This window comes from Xiphias gladius, chromosome 11, assembly GCF_016859285.1.
Source record: "Xiphias gladius isolate SHS-SW01 ecotype Sanya breed wild chromosome 11, ASM1685928v1, whole genome shotgun sequence".
NCBI classification, from domain to species: domain Eukaryota; kingdom Metazoa; phylum Chordata; class Actinopteri; order Istiophoriformes; family Xiphiidae; genus Xiphias; species Xiphias gladius.
Window position 1 is genome coordinate 8,935,225 of NC_053410.1, and position 20,213 is coordinate 8,955,437.

General features: G+C 41.1%; 1 protein-coding gene across 2 annotated transcripts; it reads right to left on the reverse strand.

The window, feature by feature from the left end:
• Nucleotides 1-3,074: 3,074 nt before the first annotated feature.
• Nucleotides 3,075-19,999, reverse strand: atl2 (atlastin GTPase 2). Of its 2 annotated transcripts, none has more exons than XM_040139458.1 (14): nucleotides 19,854-19,999; nucleotides 14,394-14,560; nucleotides 13,787-13,999; nucleotides 10,577-10,708; nucleotides 10,239-10,343; nucleotides 10,083-10,133; nucleotides 9,927-9,983; nucleotides 9,397-9,489; nucleotides 8,952-9,090; nucleotides 8,702-8,829; nucleotides 8,267-8,323; nucleotides 8,071-8,142; nucleotides 7,294-7,725; nucleotides 3,075-3,611 (listed from the first exon to the last, which is right to left on the reverse strand). In XM_040139458.1, the coding sequence occupies exons 1-14, from the start codon at nucleotides 19,924-19,926 to the stop codon at nucleotides 3,492-3,494; spliced, it is 1,839 nt and encodes a 612-aa protein (XP_039995392.1). In that variant the 5' UTR covers nucleotides 19,927-19,999; the 3' UTR covers nucleotides 3,075-3,491. The 2 variants fall into 2 exon arrangements, with proteins under 2 accessions (XP_039995392.1, XP_039995390.1); XM_040139456.1 differs by having other exon boundaries at nucleotides 10,577-10,711; nucleotides 19,854-19,998.
• Nucleotides 20,000-20,213: the final 214 nt, after the last annotated feature.

Sequence of the window (20,213 nt, forward strand, 5' to 3'; positions counted from 1 at the left end):
TCAAAATATGTATGTGGGAACATTCGACATTCAGAAACCAAGTTGTGCTGCATTTGGAGTGAAGACAGAAGTAAATACAACCTCCGCAACAAGCAGACATCACAACTGAACGTTAATGCACCGCCCCTTTTTCATTTCACGAGCTTAAAAAGTAGTAGCAATTGTGTAATGCATGCAATGTGTTCAGCGTTGTGCAAAACTGGTTCAGAGATACAAGAGGAATGGGTTTTGAGAATTGTGCTGGAGTTAAAAAAAAAAAACAAAACAAAAAAAACACACTAGAAAACTGTTAAACTGAAATGTGATAAACAGAAATGATCTCCTAAAAGAACAAACAAAAAGGAGCCAAAGAGAATTGTATTGATGATTTATTCTTAAGGTAAACATTTTATTCAAAAATAAATTACCAGATATCTTTAAAAGGCAGACAGACATGGTCTCCAACCCACTCATCACAATTAAAACAGTTTCCTATCAGAATCCAAATATTCACACGTGTTTCTATCAACGTCCATCCTCATGGAAAGGAGGGAACTAATGTAAACCCTACAGCAGCAACTTATCGTTCTCTAACAAACCACAGACTGTTAAGTTGATCATGAGAAGAAAATAAAAATGGCCACTGTCAACTGATTCACTATAAAATGTATACAAAGTTTATTTAAATATTTATTCCAACATACATGCCCAATCTGTAATATGTGAACACAGAACAAGAGAGACTGTACAGTACGAGACTGGTGCTTGAGGTGAGAAATACTGTGGATGGAATCGATGCAAAAGAGCTCAGACTGATGTGATGCAGCTGTGAGTGTGTTAACCAACATCAACATTAAAGGGGCGAGTGTCTTCATGAAGTCGGGTTCCTGCTGTGGAGAAAACGCATTTTCAATCGAGCTGCTTTTGGGAGACCCAGCTCTGATGGATGTTTCACTGAAGAGGAAGATAAGAGTCCGGTGATTTAGATTTCTCTTTCTTTCTTTATTCTTTAGAGAAAATGAAAAAATGTGGATAGAATAATCGTTGTCAGTTTAAGGAAAAGTTTGACATTTTGAGAAATACGCTTATTCTCTTTCTTGCTGACGCTTAGATGAGAACATTAATACCAATCTCATGTCTGCCAGTTAAATACAGAGCTACAGCCAGCAGCCGGTTAGCTTAGCACAGCATACAGACTGGAAACAGCGGGAATCTAAGGCAAGCGGCTGCTGGCTGTCGCTTTGTATTCATCCTACAGATATGAGAGTGGCGTCGATCTTATTTACCTCTCGCCAGGAAAGCGGATAAACAAGATTTTCCAAAATGTCAGACTATTCCTTTAATAGGAGTTTGAGCTTAAAAAAAAAAAAAAAATCCACATCTCTAACTCCCCAAAAGCAAGAATCAAACTTACAGCCTGCAGATCCTAAAAATGCGAGGGGAAGCAGCCAGAGCTAGAGTGGATTTAATGAGAGGCAGTGGAAGGGAGAACATGGTTGAAAATGACAACCCTCCCTGGCTGAGTGACCGTACCTGGGCTCCAAAAGCTCTTAGCTAGCCTAATGCTACAACACCATGCAGGGGGCCAAACACTGGCAGGTCTGCTACGAGACACCAAAGGCCAGATAAAACATGTCAGTTCTACAATTTAAAAATCAGCTGATAGGCCCAAGGCTTCCTACAGTTCTCTTCAGTATTACAATCACAAAGTAGTAAAGGGAAAGGCAGATATTTGAAGAGGTTTTGTCTAAATGTGTGTGTGTGTGTGTGTGTGTGTGTGTGTGTGTGTGTGTGTGTGTGTGTGTGTGTGTGTGTGTGTGTGTGTGTGTGTGTGTGTGTGTGTGTGTGTGTGTGTGTGTGTGTGTGTGTGTGTGTGTGTGTGTGTGTGTGTGTGTGTGTGTGTGTGTGTGTGTGTGTGTGTGTGTGTGTGTGTGTGTGTGTGTGTGTGTGTGTGTGTGTGTGTGTGTGTGTGTGTGTGTGTGTGTGTGTGTGTGTGTGTGTGTGTGTGTGTGTGTGTGTGTGTGTGTGTGTGTGTGTGTGTGTGTGTGTGTGTGTGTGTGTGTGTGTGTGTGTGTGTGTGTGTGTGTGTGTGTGTGTGTGTGTGTGTGTGTGTGTGTGTGTGTGTGTGTGTGTGTGTGTGTGTGTGTGTGTGTGTGTGTGTGTGTGTGTGTGTGTGTGTGTGTGTGTGTGTGTGTGTGTGTGTGTGTGTGTGTGTGTGTGTGTGTGTGTGTGTGTGTGTGTGTGTGTGTGTGTGTGTGTGTGTGTGTGTGTGTGTGTGTGTGTGTGTGTGTGTGTGTGTGTGTGTGTGTGTGTGTGTGTGTGTGTGTGTGTGTGTGTGTGTGTGTGTGTGTGTGTGTGTGTGTGTGTGTGTGTGTGTGTGTGTGTGTGTGTGTGTGTGTGTGTGTGTGTGTGTGTGTGTGTGTGTGTGTGTGTGTGTGTGTGTGTGTGTGTGTGTGTGTGTGTGTGTGTGTGTGTGTGTGTGTGTGTGTGTGTGTGTGTGTGTGTGTGTGTGTGTGTGTGTGTGTGTGTGTGTGTGTGTGTGTGTGTGTGTGTGTGTGTGTGTGTGTGTGTGTGTGTGTGTGTGTGTGTGTGTGTGTGTGTGTGTGTGTGTGTGTGTGTGTGTGTGTGTGTGTGTGTGTGTGTGTGTGTGTGTGTGTGTGTGTGTGTGTGTGTGTGTGTGTGTGTGTGTGTGTGTGTGTGTGTGTGTGTGTGTGTGTGTGTGTGTGTGTGTGTGTGTGTGTGTGTGTGTGTGTGTGTGTGTGTGTGTGTGTGTGTGTGTGTGTGTGTGTGTGTGTGTGTGTGTGTGTGTGTGTGTGTGTGTGTGTGTGTGTGTGTGTGTGTGTGTGTGTGTGTGTGTGTGTGTGTGTGTGTGTGTGTGTGTGTGTGTGTGTGTGTGTGTGTGTGTGTGTGTGTGTGTGTGTGTGTGTGTGTGTGTGTGTGTGTGTGTGTGTGTGTGTGTGTGTGTGTGTGTGTGTGTGTGTGTGTGTGTGTGCGTGTGTGTGTGTGTGTGTGTGTGTGTGTGTGTGTGTGTGTGTGTGTGTGTGTGTGTGTGTGTGTGTGTGTGTGTGTGTGTGTGTGTGTGTGTGTGTGTGTGTGTGTGTGTGTGTGTGTGTGTGTCTGTCTCAGCCTAAAGTGTGCATTGTAACATCTATCACAGCGTGGCACACAGGAGAAGATGACCTTCCTTCAGGTCCTGTATTGGCAAGAGGCAACACTGCCGGCTTCTCTGCTCAGTCCTCTCATGTGAACGTGCAGTTTCTGCTCAGAGGCACTGGGGGGCGATGAAGAGCAAGACAGACAGCTCGCCTACAGGTCCATGCTGCTCATGTAAAAACGGGTCAGTGATGTCATGATGGGTGTTTCTAAGGGCGGGGGCGGGGGGCAGCTTTGGTGTTGAACTAGTTCCACAGTTCTAGGACTGAACACACTGAGTGAGTGGGCAGGAGGGAAGGGGGGGGGGCTGATGGACATGACTGGGGAGACAAGGAACAGGAAGAAGATGAGGAAGAGGGTCAATGAGTCTTTAACTTAGTGTGCTGCGAGCCCTGTTCTGTCAGGCTGGCTTTGAGAGAGTTAACCACTGTCTGTCTGACGTTGTCTTCCATATAATGTTCACTTAGCGGCTTCAAAACCTGCAGGAGAGGAAAGAGGAGAGGAAAGAAGAAGAAAAGAAGATTTTGGGTGAGAACAAATCAAGTTAACTCGTCTAAAAACATTCTATAAAGGGGACAAAGAAACTGAAAGAAAGTAGATTAGGGAAGAAAAAGGTTTAAGGTAATATAGTGCAACATGCTGACCACAGACACGCGAGCTTCTCGAACAAAACAAGAGTCACCACACAACTGAACAAAACCTCTTCAACTGAAAAGACCATTAAAGAAAAAGAAAGGAAAGACACTATCCTTTCGCCATTCATCAGAATAAGATTATTAAAAACCGTTTGGGCAGGCTCCATGTCCTTTAGATCCTGAGATGATTCTGGCTGGTCAGTGTTCAGATTATATCTATGTCCACACCCAGAGGTTAAAGTAAGAATCCAGCACCACTGGACTGAAAATTAAGAATAAGGAAGCAGGCAAACTGCAGAAGTTTCGATTTGAGAAGTAAGTTTAACAGTCCGCAAATCCGCCGGTTGGCAAGCAGCTAGTCAGTCTTCTTGTAGTTGTTGTTGAGAGGAGTCAGAGCTCTGAGTCCCAGTGTTGCTCCTGATGGGAGTGAACGGAGGAGAGAGGCGGGCCACGCCAGGCGGCTCGTAACGGGCTCCAAAAGTTTGGAAAACACCTGAGAGGACAGCAGGGACGAACGGGAGAGTTAAACAAGGAACGGGACTGACTGACAGACAGTGGAGCAGAACGGGGACAAAAAGTTGAGAGAGGCAGATGCAGAATTTCAGGGAGAGGAAAAAGGATACAAAAGTAAAAAAAAAAAAAAAAAGAGAGAAGAAGAGGACAGAGAGTACGTCCACATTGACACAATTCAATTTGTAAACATATTTTTTTCTCTGTTACATTCCTCCATCCAGACTAAGACAGATACCTCCTCAAAACTGAGCTTTTCCAAAATCGACGTCCAGAATGTGTAAATCTGAAAAAAATCGGCTTGGTGTTTTAGTGCGTATGGGTTAGTTTTCCAAAGCAAAGAGTCAGGCCAGTGAGTGCTGGAGGCTGTGTGGTATTGAAGTTAAGACAAGCTTTGGTCACCTGTGACTGTTCATTTTAAATTTTAATATAATTGAATACACAGTGGAGATGTTGCCAATGTTATGTTGATTTTGTCAGATGACGTCACAATTAAAGGACTTTATCGGTGAAGCGCTGGAATGACCTCTCGTTAACGTGTAGCATTTATGAGTCACGATTAAATAATTGTTTCATACTTGCTGTTTCTGTTGTCTGACAACAGAAACTGAAAATGATGTAAATGAGAACAACTGTATAATGGTTTTGGCTGCATTAAAACACAGCATAGGGGATCAGACAGAGCAGGAGAAGGCTGAATGGAGGTGTAACAGCTTTCACTTGGCAGAGTGACCAGGTTGTGTGTGTTCAGCAACTAATTTAAGAAGAGAACTTTGTCAGACCACATCTCGGCAATGAAATAATGATTTTCACAGTCGGCTGCGTGTCCCACTCCTTATCAGATGGCTGTGATGCAGTTTTGTTGTCAACCAAATGAAATGAAGATGAAGAATGAGAGATTTTTAAAATTTAAACAGCTTATGTTGACAGAGTGAGAAAAGTGGGTCTGATCTCAATAGAAAGATTACAAAGGAGACTTCTGGCAGGAGGTGGACAGGGAGAAGAAAGTATAGAGAAAAGAAATGCAGGAAATCAGGCAGGATGTTGAAATGGCAGGCAGAAGATCAGAAAAACGGGAGCCGGCACCTCTCACCTTTCTAACCGTCTTCTGCAAAGCAGTGGAGGGGGGAAGAGAGATAGAAGCAGAGGAAGGAAGGAAGAAGTCAGAGGATACGTGAAAGGCTGAGTTTGTGGTGGATCCCAAACACCGATGAAACTCCAGAAAGATAAGAAACACAAACACTATTCACTTGGGGTCAACAACTAAACGAGGAATGAAGATAGAGAGAGAAAACTAAAAGTAGGTGCTGACGGAATTTCAGTGGGGAGGAGAACTGAAAGGTGAAATGAAACAACAGTTCTTTAGACTTTGTGAAGTGGATGATGGGATGTAGCAGACAGAAGGAAAACCAAAGGGAGGATTCTTGTCTCAGGCTTTTTAAACACCTAGAAATAAAAGGTAACAAGGGGAACTTTAAGTAAAACCGAACTAATATGGAAAACTACAGTAGAAACCAATGGCGTTGACACACACACGCATGCACATGCACTATATATAGTTTTATCCCACGAGAAAGAAGATGCAATTAAAAATAAAAGACACTCATTTAAAAATTAATGTGACTGTTATATTAAGCTTTGACTTCAACCTAAACTCAAACTTAACTGAAACTAATCTCTTGTTTTCATAATTTTTCATAAACTCTGCATCAGGTCAGATTATGTTTATGTATGCAGTGATGGTCCTTTAAAACAAAAGCATTTCTCAGATGAGATAAAAACCAAAAAAGAACTGAAAACAAAAACACACACAGAGCTTAAGATCACAACTTGTAGAAACATACACTACCAACACATTTTAAAACATTTTTGGTTAAATCTCGCCCCTAACATTACACAGTAGGGCAAGGAAAAGGTGTCAGTAAACCGACAATGTTTGACTTTTTATTTTACTGGAAAGTGCATAAATGTAATTGCCCTAATCTGATCTAAATCTAATACTAAAGCCTGACCAACAGTGGATTTTTAAAGGCAGAACTGAACACATAACAACCCAACATTTCTGATAGGCATCAATTAGGCTATTAAACAGTTGTGACCAGAAAGTATATACACTGATGGCTCACTTAACAGCTTAACAATAAACCAGTTTTGACAGTAAATCAGTTTTGTCGTGCCTGCTACTCATAACTAATGGTTTTTATGGATTTTCCCTGATGAAGGCGGAAATGTCGATAATAAAGTGAGTACAAGTGATGCACAGTGTGTTTGCTTTTTCTTCTAGTCATGATTTTTGGATCCTGTTACTAGGACTTTAAGACGTACAAGAACTTTTTTTTGTAATCATAACTGACTGATCATTTAACTTATTTATCAAGCACAAGTCAAACATTTGCTGGTTCCAGCTTCTAAAATGATGATTTGTTGTTTTCCTCAGTTATATATCACTTTAAATGGAACATTGTTATTTTTTTGACTACCAGTATGACAAAAATTTCAATTTGAAGACATCACCTTTGGCTCTCAGAAATAAAGATTTGCTATTTTTCACCATTTACAGTATTTCATAGTCTAAACGTTTAAGTGAAAGAAATAATCAACAGATGATTCTTATATCTTTGGCTTTTCCGTACTGTAATTTCTTGTTACTTGGTGGAGATACATGCTGATACTGCACAACCTTTGATAAGCCTACAACTGCTGTAATATCTAATCCATTTCCATTTTCCATATCTGCCAAACATTTCCTGTTGAAAAACATCTGACCTAAAGTGTATCAGTTCTAGCTTAGATTAGCTGATACAACTCAATCTTCATACCTAAATGTCACAACAACAACCATTACGAATTTACGAATCATTTAACTGTTGAGAGTGTTACCCTTCAACCAAAAATAAGCCAAATCTTTAAAAGTAACTTATTTCCTACTGGACAATCTCTGTTCTCACCATGTGGATTGACCTGGACAAACACAAACATACACGCACTCCTCCCACCTCTCACATCATCAACCCACCTGTTCCCAGAGTGTCTCGGCCACCAGGTCTATCATTGTTCCCACTTCCCGAAACTCTCCAGAATACTTCACGTAAGCCCAGGCGCAGAGCGACAGCAGGGCCACGCCCATGACCAGGTTAGCCAGCGCTGCTAAGGTGTTGAGCCCGATGAAGCCCGTCACCCCAGACACCAAATAGGTGACAAACATGACTGCAAACAGCGTGGCAGGTGTGCGCGCTGCATAGAAGATGTTTTTGCCGTCGTTGTGTTTGGAGAAGTTGGTGTAGGCCTTGTCCAGCTCAGACTCCAGCTGGTTCTGGTAGCGCTGGCAGAACTCCTCGCCGCCCATTTTCTTCACGGAGCGGAAGTAACGCACTGAGTGCTCGCGAAACTCCTCGTGGCAACGCTCCAGGTCAGCCGGGGCGATATACGGCTTGTCTCCACCGCAGATCTGAGAAGTACAGACATGTCAGTAAAAGTGACAAGAGGAAGAGTGTGTGACTAAAAGAAGAGATGAAGACAAAAAGATAAGACAAAGATGGTCTCAGACTTCTTGGTAGCATGCAACTAGGATACTCACTAGGCCCCATTTTGCAGGATTTTTTATTAGATATTATATGTTTTAAACTATTCTGTTAGTGTGCTGCAACCTTCCTGTAAACAATACTAAAATTAAACCAAGACTACCCCCTGCTATCCTTCAAATGACACCCGCTGTTCCCTGAACTTTGGCAACCTTTGGGTCATTGAACTAATTGTGGTTCATGACGATTGTGAAAGACGGACATGTCCTTACCAGCTCCATGTTCTTGCTGTACAAGTCTTTGGCTCCTGCCACAGCGGTCAAGTTGTTGGCTTCTGCTGTCGCCTGAGAAACAGGAAAAGACAATGAGATTCAAGATATCTTTGATGACCACAGAAGATGAGAAATAAAAGCTAGCAAGTGTGACCCGTTATTAATAAGATCCTTCAGTTCTGAGACAGAAACTAACCTGCAGCATGGACTTTGGATGAGGCAGCTCCTCACCTTGGTAGATCTTTATGTAAGCCTGCAGGAATGTAAAATAATAGATTATCACACCAGTGTTTCCTGTTAACTAAATGGAAAGTTTAACACCAAGCTTTGCAAAACACAATTGGATGGCAAAATGGGAATACTGTTGGTAACCAGTGTCATTGGTTTTACACTGTGTCTTCACTTTATTACTGAAGTTTTCAAGTTTTTTCCTTTTCTCTACAGGATGCCACTGTTTACAGAATCAGTCTACTGTGGCTAAATATCAATTGTGTGTCGTTTATTCCCTTAAATGACTAATTCTGTCTTAGCAGAGTAGTTAGCAGAGTGTACAATTTGAGGCTTTATATTTATCAGCCTGTGACCTATCAGTGTGAAAACTGAACTGGACTTTAGTTAAATCCTGCAGGACCTTGAAGTACTCCAGAAGATCTCTGCAGGTGACCTTGTTGCCTCCAATCTCCTTCTCTACCAGTCGGTCTGGGGCCAGGAGGAGAGGCACCAGCTTGGCCAGCTCCCTCTTGAAATCACCATCGATGTCTGAAACACACAAACACACACCCTTTATTGTCCCAACGGAGCATGAAATTTCAGTCAAGCAGGCTTTAGCTATCACTCTTCATTATTTATTCATTAGTACACGTGTATTCCTGTTTTCTCACCTCTCAGCCTGCCGTCAAAGTAGGGGTTGGTGGACACCTTGAGGCCAGGATGTGGCAGCAGGAAGCAGCCGATGTTGGAGAAGCAGGAGTGGATGTGCTTCCTTACATTTTGCAACTCTTCATGTTGGTTCTGTTTTACCTGTTTCAGCAGACAGCAATATATTTTCATAGTGAAAGTGTGTGCTTGTCTTTGTCATTGACTGCTGTGCGAATGTGTAAACACATGTTGCACTAAGCAAATTTGTGCACACCTAACAGAGACAGACAGTGACGTTAACAATGTTTGCGCTTTTCAAAAAAGAGGTGCGGTGTGTCTGAGAGGAAAAGTGAGAGTGTGATTTGCTGCCCAAATATCTTCAGTAGAAAAATATTTCCTCCGTCCAACAAACTTTATGCTCAAAACAACAAATGTGCATTTTCAACGGATTCAAAAAATTATTCTCACCTGTAGTCTTCTCTCCAGGAAGGTGTTTCCTCCATCCAGGCCATAGTCATGTTCATAAGGATAACTCCAGTCCCGAATCAGGAACATCAGGGACTGAAACAACCAACAGCACGGAGACACAATTAGACACGTTATTTGATTTTGGGAAGAAGAATTAAAGCTAAGATCTGATCTAGTGATCTGATTTCTATGTTTTAAGGGAACAAAATATTAAAAAAAAAAACAACAAACAAACAAAAAAGATTTTTACTTTCTGACTCTTGTTGTCCATACCCTTGTTGTTTTCAGTTACAGGGTCCATTCTTATTGAAATTGCATTTCTCACTTCTGATATTTACTAATCCCCTATTATTATTCATTAAAAATAAAATACGTTGTGCTATGCACCTACTTAGTTAATTGAATAGCTATTGTTATACCTATGTGTATTTTCAATGGTACATGGCATTCATTAATTAGGAGTATACAAATGTTGGGCAAATGCCCCCACTACATGCATGTACACACGGTCCAACAGAAGCAGCCAGTACCTGGAAAGGTTTCAGGTAGATCTCTTCCATTGCCAGCCGACCATATTCTGTGAAGAGCTGCATATGAGAGAAAAACAAATTACGATCAGAAAACAGGGGATACTGTAACAGACTTTGGTGCTGCTTTTCCCTGGAGGGAGACGAGATTACACCAACCTGTAGATGCTGCAGGTCATCCTCCTGTATGTTCTGGGAGAGATTGTACACCTGAAAACACAGTAATAAACAACATGAAACATTCAATGTAGATATTCCAAGAGAAAAAAAAGGAACAGGATATTTTCCAAAAACAAAGCATGCTATAAGTCTTACCTGTACAGAACTGGTCATTGTGCTGAGGGCGAACACGGTAGCACAATCCTTTATGGTGGACTGGCTGTCAAATGCTCCCTGAGTGTCAACGAGGAGTACAGCTACCTGTTGGGACAAGATACAACAAATATAATATGCTGCCAACTTCATCTTTTACATCCTGCTTGGTATTTGTTTTTTGTGCATTTGCTTCAAAGTTGTATTCGTGTAAACATCACAAAGAGAATACAAATCTGATAATTATCAGGTTCTCCCAAAAATACATTTTAACCACGTGTAACAACATTTTCTCATGAAGCTCATTTAAGGACTTTATTGTTTGTTTGATAACTGCCTACCTTGCTGCCATCTGGCTTGTCTACCACAAACACTTCGCTCCAGATCTGAATTCCTGTGGTCTCCCTCTCGCAGCCTCCTCTCCAGGTGAACCCTGTCAGGGGCACATCATCACCTCCCATCCACGACTCATTCTGCTGCAGAGGGAAAGAGGGAGGAGACAGGGAGGGGGGGTTAAATGAGAGGAAAAAGAAATGGACAAAGATGATGATTAGGTGAGACAGAAAAGCAGGACAGATGAGGGGTGAAGCGTGAAGGACGGGAGAGAGAGAGATTGTGGAGAGGAAGTGGAGAGATAATGGTACGAGCGAAAAGAGGAGTGAAAAACAGGCTAGAGGTCAACTGACTGAAGTCCACCAGCATCTGGCTGAGATTAGCACCTGGGGAAAATTTCACTTTTCACCAATAGCTGTTATTATCAGGTACATGTGGTGAAATGATAAATTGTATTGCAGTGTTGTACTATCATTAAATTTCCTTCACCAGAGAAAAGAGTGTGTTTGTTTTTCTGTGACCACAATGTTTCCAAACCCTTTTTAGAATTTCATCAGCACATTCATACTTCTAGTAAGCGTTAACTGGAAACGAATATTAGGACTCGGTAAAGGTCTCTAATCTTGAGTTCTTTCTTGTTTGCCTGTTTGCTAATCTAACCAACAAGAGGGCACCGTAGTATCACACGCAACATGAGTTATACCATCATACTCATGATTTTTACAGTGTATTGCGCCCACAGTAACAGATGTGAACAGATCACTCGGAAAGACACTGAATGATAGGTGGCTGCTCAGTACAACAGTATTAGATAAAAACAAAAATTAAAAGTTCCCACAAAATTTAATGTTTTTTTTTTTGTCAAATACTGTCATCTTGGTGACTTTTTATGTCATTCCTTCTAAAAACCAGCCCCATCCACCACTAAATAAATAAATAAATAAATAAACTAAATAAAATTCAAAAAAAAAAAAAAGGCTTCAGTTAAAAGCAACACATTGTGACTTAGTCTGTATTTCTGGCTGACAAGTGGGGAGAGCTACTAACCACAAATAGGAAATGTATAAACAAACTCAAAAGCAAATACCTGATTTGCAAGTCAAAGCATGCATGAACACAGATTCCTGGTGACTAAAACATTACAGTGCATGTCTCCTGCATGACTAACCACAATCTTATGAAAGAGAAAGATAATAATTTGTCATTTGATAAAAGCAAATTCCTGCAGTCCAATAGTACTCCACATAAATCATGAAGGTGAAGGTTGTACATATATGATTTGTAACACTAACCACTGCATATAGCTGAATGTAAAGACGCACATGCTGAATAAATAGCATCAGTGTTTGGGAAAAATGTGAACACGTGCAGCTGCAGTCAGACTTGCACGAATGCCCAGATCATGCTTGCCCAACAGCTGTGAGAAAAGGATCATAACATTCCTCCGTCTTTCCTGTGGGTGTGGGTGTGTGTGTGTGTGTGTGTGTGTGTGTGTGTGTGTGTGTGTGTGTGTGTGTGTGTGTGTGTGTGTGTGTGTGTGTGCGCGCGCGTAAGAGAGAATAAGCAAGAGTGTGTAAAGTGATCCCGGCTGCTTTTGAGTGTAAAGCTGCTGCTAGAAGGTCTGAAGGACTAGTTGTTGACACTTGTGTTAAACAAAGTGGTTAGTTTGCCGTGCAAAAGACTGAAACTCTTAATAAAAAAGTCATTTGACAACGATTTTATTACAATATTAAATTACTTACTGTAAGTCTAGAACTCCCATTATGAAACTCTAAATAATGAACAACAGTACAAGACTCACCCAACCAGGAGGTTAAGACTAGTTAAACCGCCTTGCCTGTTTTATTCATGCACCTTGCTGCACGTCTGACTCACCTGTCTGAGTATGGGACCCAACAAGAAGCACTTGGCTCTGCTCGTCACATTCTGGTGGACATGCTAGTACTGGTTGTAATCTCATCTGCTGTACCTGTTCATCAAGCCCACCTTTGTTTTCACAATCTCAACTGACTGCCAATTTTACAAAATATTAAGCCCCACAGGAGGGGCAAGCTGTTATATATTTACTGAGCACATACCTCAACACCTCCAACAGAGGCCTCGCTGAAATGGTAAAAATGGGAAAAATTTCTTTTACTGATCTCGCTGACACTGTGTACGACTTTAAAAGATTATGAGGTCAGATTAAATTATAAGCATTGGAAAATAATTGCTTAAAAATGTGCCTTAAGTATCAGATCTGACACGTGAACACGTGTCCAGTCTAATGCAATGCAACAAAACTGTTCTGCTATAAAATCTACTTTTATGATGCCCATAATGTTCAGTTGTTAATTAAATGATCTTTTAGCACTGATGTTATACTTAGTGGTGGTGTTGTACTGAACAGCATTATATTGAGAGGTCTTTCTGATACTCTGCCACCCTCATGTTTATAAATATGGTGGACAAAAAATTAGAAACGCCTCTCTATATAATGTAGTCCAAAACAACATCACCTTTCACTATGACCTCAGTAATAAATATATAATTGAATTTACACATTTCCGACAATGTCACCAAAGACCTACATTATGAGCTTTGTAAAGGTGGATTTTATGGCTGGGCTGTTGTATTGGATTGCATTAGACTGTACAGGTGTACCTTAAAAAGTGGCCACTGAGTGTATATGTAAGTGAGAACATCACTGGCCTGTTTAAAATTGATTAAATCGATATTTCAATGTCTGCGCCTTTGTAAAAACATCTGTGATTCTTCAACAGATCAGATTACTCCTTTTTGATATTATTAAAAAATACACTGTGGCAGTCAGCATCTTACAAGGATACTTTCATGTCACAAGATTTTTGAAGACGTTATGACAAAGTTAATGTCACATCTATATGAATTTATCTCCTTAGAAACAGTGGAGGATTTAACTATACATGTAGAGCTGCAACGATTATTCTATCGGTCAACTGATAGTAAATTAATAGGCAGGTATTTTGATGATCAATTAATTGTTTCGAGTCATTTTTAAGAAAAAAAACCAAAACAAAACAAAATTCACTAGTTCCTTCTTCTCCACTGTGAATATTTTCTGGATTCCTTAGTCTTCTACGATCGTAGATGTGTTTTGGACTTAACTGAATAAGTGTGACTTTTGAATTTACCCCCACAGGAATATGCACTCTTGTTTGTCCAGAAACAGCATGAAAATCACACATTATTTACCTCACCTGATTGTGCATGTATCGCAGCATGAAGTCCAGCAGGAAGGACTTGCCCTTGCGGAAGGCCCCTGCCACAGACACAACCACCACATTCAGGTCCTTCACGTGATCTTGCAGCAGGATCTTCTCCAGCGCTGCAGCGTCTAGCTCAAAGCTGTGCTCATCCTCGTTGGCCAGGACAATCTGGATGGGCCTGGCCTCTTCTTCCTCTATCACAGCCTGAAGACATGAGAGAGGTTCAAGTGATAACACTGTGCTGACAAGGCAGGTTTCATGGAGGAGACAGGTAATTTAAAATTACAGCCAACAATCGATCAGCCAAAAAAGCATTAGGGAGAAAATGAGGCAAAAAGAACACATTAAGGACTCTGACATAAAGCAAAGACACAGCTAGAAATCGAGGATTTGTAATTATCAAGAAAATAATTATAAGATTCATAAATATTAAAATGAACCATTAGTTACAGCCCTAATTGCCTTTAACTTATGTTAAATGGAAAACATTTATTTGGACTATTCTCCATTCTTGCCTATTCCCTTCCTTAAAATGTGTCTTTGGTCTTTCAACAACGTTTCTGGTCCATATCCATGTGTAAAAAAGGAAACACTTTACCTCCTCTTCGTGAATCCCTTCATCTGGTGAGGGGGTGAGGCTGGCATTTTTGCCCGAATTTGAGGCCATGGTCCTGGGAAGCAATTCATCATCCAGGTCCTCGGGCCTGGCTAAACAAGGCTTCTGCTTATGCCGAAAAATGGGGACATCTTCCATTCCACTCAAGCCTTTGGATAACAAGGACAAAGTAGAGAGAGAAAGACAAAATTACACTGGTTATATAACTCCATGCTGCATGTTAGTTTGCAGACGATGGGCGAAAAGTAAGGATGAGGAGAAGAATTCGGACGCAGGGTTATGTGGTAAAATCAAAAACTGCTTTTCTAAGGAACAAGTTTCATTGTAATAAGTTTGTTTACATGAGAGAGAGACTATTGTTTCAAATTAAAGATAAATTGAAATGCCCTATATGGGTCAAATTGTGGACAGGAATCTTTCCAGCATTCTGTGCTGGGCTAAATACTGTCAACCACTCTGGACTTCCCATCTAGGTCAAGCTCGAAAATAGCTTTGCACTGAAAATCACAAAGGGCCAGCAAAAAGGACACATGAAAAGGAACTTATGAGGATAGCATTTGCACATTTTTCATCTCGGTCATTTTGATGTTGATGTCTTTCCATTAAATTTAAGGCACGTTTCCTCTAAAACTGTCGTCCTTCCTCCCTGTCACAATGCCACGGTGGCAGTATTAGCGAGTGATCTGAACCACAAACTGAACTGGATACAGATGAGGAGCTTGTCTTGGTAGCATTAGTTTTAGGGCTGCAACAAACGATTATTTAAGTGCACCAGATTTCTATGAGCTCCTGTTACTCCTGAACACATCCCAAACTTTTAGGCTTGTTACCCCTTGTAATAAAGCAGATCTTAATTGAGACCCATTACTGTAGGTGTTAGAAGTCAATGAGTTAGAAATTTTGACATCTCAACCTCTCATATTGTCTCATTTAAATACATTTTTGAAGCCCAAAGAGACAGAACTATTTGGTTTATCAAAAATAAAAAAAAAAAAAAAAAAAAAAGGAAAACTGGAGACAAGAATTCAAATGTATGTTTTTTTTCCTTCTTACCCTATCCTTTGAGGCACCTCATGAACCCCACAGATTTACCCTGTGACCCACAGTTGGGGTCCTGACCCCTAAGTCTGGAATCACTGACATCAGACAAAGAAAAGCAGAAAATCTTATCAACTTATCAATCTTATCAAATGTCTCCAAGAGTCTGTGTATTTTATTGAAAGAGCAATGACAGTGATGACAGCTGGATGCTGAAACCCCACGTGTAGTTGACACAGGCAGAGAGCAGTGTATACTGTATAAAAGCGTGCATTACAAGCTTGTCCACTATGCTCCAGGTAGCGCTATTATTCATTTAATCACTGAGCACAGAAATTAGATTTCGCATTACCTTAGTTAGAAAACAAGAGAGCCAGAGAGCACACCCTTTTCACAAGTACATCGGTAGATCACAAGCATTTCCATAAAAAAAAAAACTGGTTCTCTATTGGCAAAATCAACAGTTCTGTGCACTGTCAACCCACTAGTCTACGCTATGGCGGAAATGATTATTTGATGGACAGAAAAATAATCAACTATTTTATAATTGTCATTTTTCAATAAAGTCAGTTTTTTCCAAGTAAAAATGCTAACAATTCAATGTTTCCTGTTCTAAAAATGTGAGAATTTGCTGCGTTTTATGTTTTATATCACTGTAAACTGAATACCTTTGGATTTTGGACTGTTAAACAAAAACAGGATGTCAAATTGGGCATTTTTCACTATTTCCCAAAATTTTATAGATTTTATAGTAAAATAATTAATATTTTCCCTCAAGGGGGCAACTATAAAATGGACATTGAAAGAGCAACCTGGGGGGTGCTAAGAATTCGCAAAGGGCAGCAGCAATGCTGTGCTACTGTTTGAAGAGCAGCTGTAAGCACTGGGCCGTTACAGTAATCTGCTCACCACACAAATTAGCCCTGCACATTTCCTCAATCTGTGGCAGTGCAGGTTCCCATCAAACCCAGAGCAGCACTCGGCCGAATGAAGAGGCACAGACTGCAGCCATAGAGGAGACCCACACAAAGACACTATTCTGCTGGGACTGCGAGGAGTCTGTATTGCAGCCGAATGTGTGTGAGAGAAAACACACAATAAGCATGCAAGGAAGCATAACAACCAGTGAAAAACCATTAGCTTTGCTGATATCTTCACCTACTACTACACTCACACTTCATGATAAAGTGAATAACGCACTGTCCTACTCTTCAGCTTGCAGAAAACGAGGGCACAACTAAAATTAGCCACCTTACTTATCTTATGGAGGCACCAAGCAGATGTCAACTGGCTTGCATGTTTTCCTGCCCATACACTCACACACCGAGTTACCAAGGGATGAGAGGAGTTTGTTTAGTACATCACGCACACAAAGCATAAAGCATCGCACATAAACACAAAGCTGTTTCAGTCTTGCATCCCTACCAGTTCTGATGGGTGTCTATCTTTAACTATACATGGCAAGAATAGTGTGTGTCTATGCGAGCTACCCTACATCTCAGCCCTGCTTCCCAAATCAGCTCTCCTTTCCCTGGACTCCTGCACTATATCTGAAGCAGACTTTGATAAGGCCATGGTCCACTTAACTTAAGCAGCTGTCTAAATATAGGAGGTTTCACACTTTTAAAGAGACGATTTCCCTGGCTTTTTCAAGATATTTAGTGTGGGAATGAAGAAATTAACAAACCTTTGGGAGTAAAGCAGGCAAGATTATGTAAAATATTTGCTGATGCCCTGTTGGTTACGACATCTGACGTTTTCATTTGGATCGTGAGAGAGAAACACTGGCACTTTAAGCGTTTAGAAAGCAGGGACAATTCATGCAAAATCTCCTCTCTAGTGGTGCAACACTGATCATTAGTGCCAGAGCTTCTCAAGCAGGGTTTCAACATGCTCCTCTAGCCTTGTGACATCCAGCCTATGCATTTTAAACAATTTAGAAAAAATCTGCTTTAGTGACCCGACAGCATTTGTTTATTCTGTGTCAAGACTTGAGAGACTGAGGTTATGAAAGAGAGTGAGGAATCCGCTGTAGCTTATTAAGATGCAGGTACGCTGACTTCCCTGCACACCAGCACCGAGAGACAACCTGACTCGGCCTCTCTGGACACGAGTCAAGGAGGGCAAATGTTCAGCTGCAGCAAGCAGACCAAGCAGGAATCTGTGAGGACAAAGTGCAGATTAAGAGCAGCCGCAGTTAGTGAATGCTGTTGCCACAGAGTCAGATGGCCTGTATGAAAGTAGGCATAAGGGTTATCATAAGGGAGTCCTTATCTCAGTGATGAGCTTTGGAGACCGACTATTTACTATTTGCTTACCAGTCACGACAAGGTTTAGAGAATGGTAACAGTAACAGACTAAAGTGGAGATTGTGCGGGAGTACATTTCTTTTCACCGTTTTTATTCCTCTGTCATACAGGCAGGGGAAAAGGACTGTTTTTCCTCTTATAGCTTAGTAAAACCGAATCTGTATTGACAAACAGGTTGCTGGCAGTGGCTTTCTTTCCTCCACTTGCCGAAGCAGTTATCACCACATACTAGGGCTGCAAATAATTATTTTCTTTATTGATTAATCTCCAGATCATTCTGTCGAGTAATAGTAACTGTTTAGCCTATAAAATATCCCATTAAATAAATGAACTAATAAATAAATCACATTTCTTAACAGTCTTACCTCAAGCTGACAGCTTCAGATTTGTCCTACCTAAGGTCCAAAACCAAAGATATTCAGTTTGCCATCACAGAAGATAAAGAAAAGCCACACAGCCTCACAAATTTAGAAGCAGGAAATAGCTTATTTTAAGCCTCTACTAATACAATTAATCGATTAACAACATAGTGGCGTATTATTTTTCTGTCAATTGACTAATTGATTAATCGAACTATTGTTTCAGCTCTACACTGTTCTTTGCGATGCCTTAAATCCTATTCAAGGACAGCGCTGTGATGGGGAGATGGATCCAAACAACCTTGATCCTGATATTAAAAACAACCTCAAAACTGAAGCTCAAGAACCCTAGTCAAAGAAATAGTTATCACGTTTACTTTCAGAAGCTTGGGAAAAGAGAAATTAATCATATCCACGTTTATAACTACCCTAGATCCATTGCGGGATATTCAATATTAAGCTGAGTTAGATACCACACCAAACCAAACCAAAGTGCATTTACCTCAGAGCAAGAAAAGCCAGCATCAGGAATCATGTGTTCCTTTTATAGTGATTAAAGGATCGGCATGCAATTTCTCGAGTCTGTCTTAAAACAGTAGTTAGGTTGCTATTTCAGTATAAGTGATGGGGGACAAACTATATTGCGATTAATTATCGGTCAATCAACCAATTGATTAATTGACTATTCGTTGCACTTCTAGAACATACCCACTTAATTTGACTAACTGAGACTGCTGAATCCTTGTACTGGCTTCAGTTTAACTTTTAAATACATTTTTGCTCATATTGAGGGTTGCGGATTTTTCTCCACCATCATTTACACTAAAAGTGCACTATCATTTGGGGATCTTTTAATGGCCAGTACGAACAGGAGGAATGCTTAGATCAAATAATAGCTGTTTTTCAGTGTGCATACGGGCACCTGACTACTTTTTTTAGGGACAGACTTGTAAAATTGGGAACTCATCCTTTAACAATTACTTGTCTTTTTCTGAGAGTAAAATGCCTATACTGTACACTGGTGTATCTAGTTATATTCAGACGACAAAATTAGCCTCGCAATTACGCGGATAAGTCTGCTGGCAAACTGAAGAGACTAATAATAGAGTATTTAAAAATATCCGAGTCATTAGTGGGATGAGTAGATTAACATACTGTATGTGGTGTGTGTAGACTGAAAACCCCTTACGGGAAACTGATATAACGCAGACTGTATAAAAGTTCAGAAACGTCGCAGCTGAAGCCAATTCGGGGAGATTGTAACTACAGGCAGTTTCAGAGACAAGAAACCACAGACGAGCCGCTGATCCTCTGTGGGCCAGGTGAAAGTGATCGCCCGGACAAATGCGCCGACAGGTGTCGCGGTTGAATTTTGTATCCGGGTCAGAATCAGTTATTCAGCCCGAGTTACGGAGGGAAACATGTTTACACGCAGAGAAAGCGCAGACTATCAAAACTTATCTCCCTCTAGGTCATTTTTATACAGCTTAGGTTGTGTTTTTTCTCTAGTTTTACGAATTAGAGGAGGCACATTCTAGCAGGGGTACCACATTTGGCTAGACACCGCGGGTCTCCAACTGAAAACACAACGCTGGCTAACGGAAAAGCGAGAGTTTGCCGAGGACAAAGACGACAGAAACAGAAACGCTTTAAATTGTAACTCCCCTCCCCTCAGCTTCCTACTCCTTATCGGCTCACCGCCACACACCTACTCGATAAAATCAACACCGGTTTACCTTCGTCAACGACTCTGCTTTTGCGGCTGGGCTCAAAGTGATTTCTGCTCCTCAACCCGCTCACCTCCGCCATCTTGGACTACTGAAATCTAACGTGGCTGACGTCAAAGATGCCTCTTTCTTCTCACGCTGGAGTTCATACTGACCCGAGGCTTCCGCAGCTGGGTCAACAACACAACCACGCAAGCTATTTTTTTTTTTTTTTTTTAATTTCACACTTATTTATTTTCATAATTTTAAACGCACATATTATTTTAAGTATACTAGCATTACATAAAAGTACTTTCTGTAGCCTGAATTCAGGGGCGTAACAAAGAATTTGCACCCCTTCAAGAGTATTGCCCTGGGCTGGGGACCAGG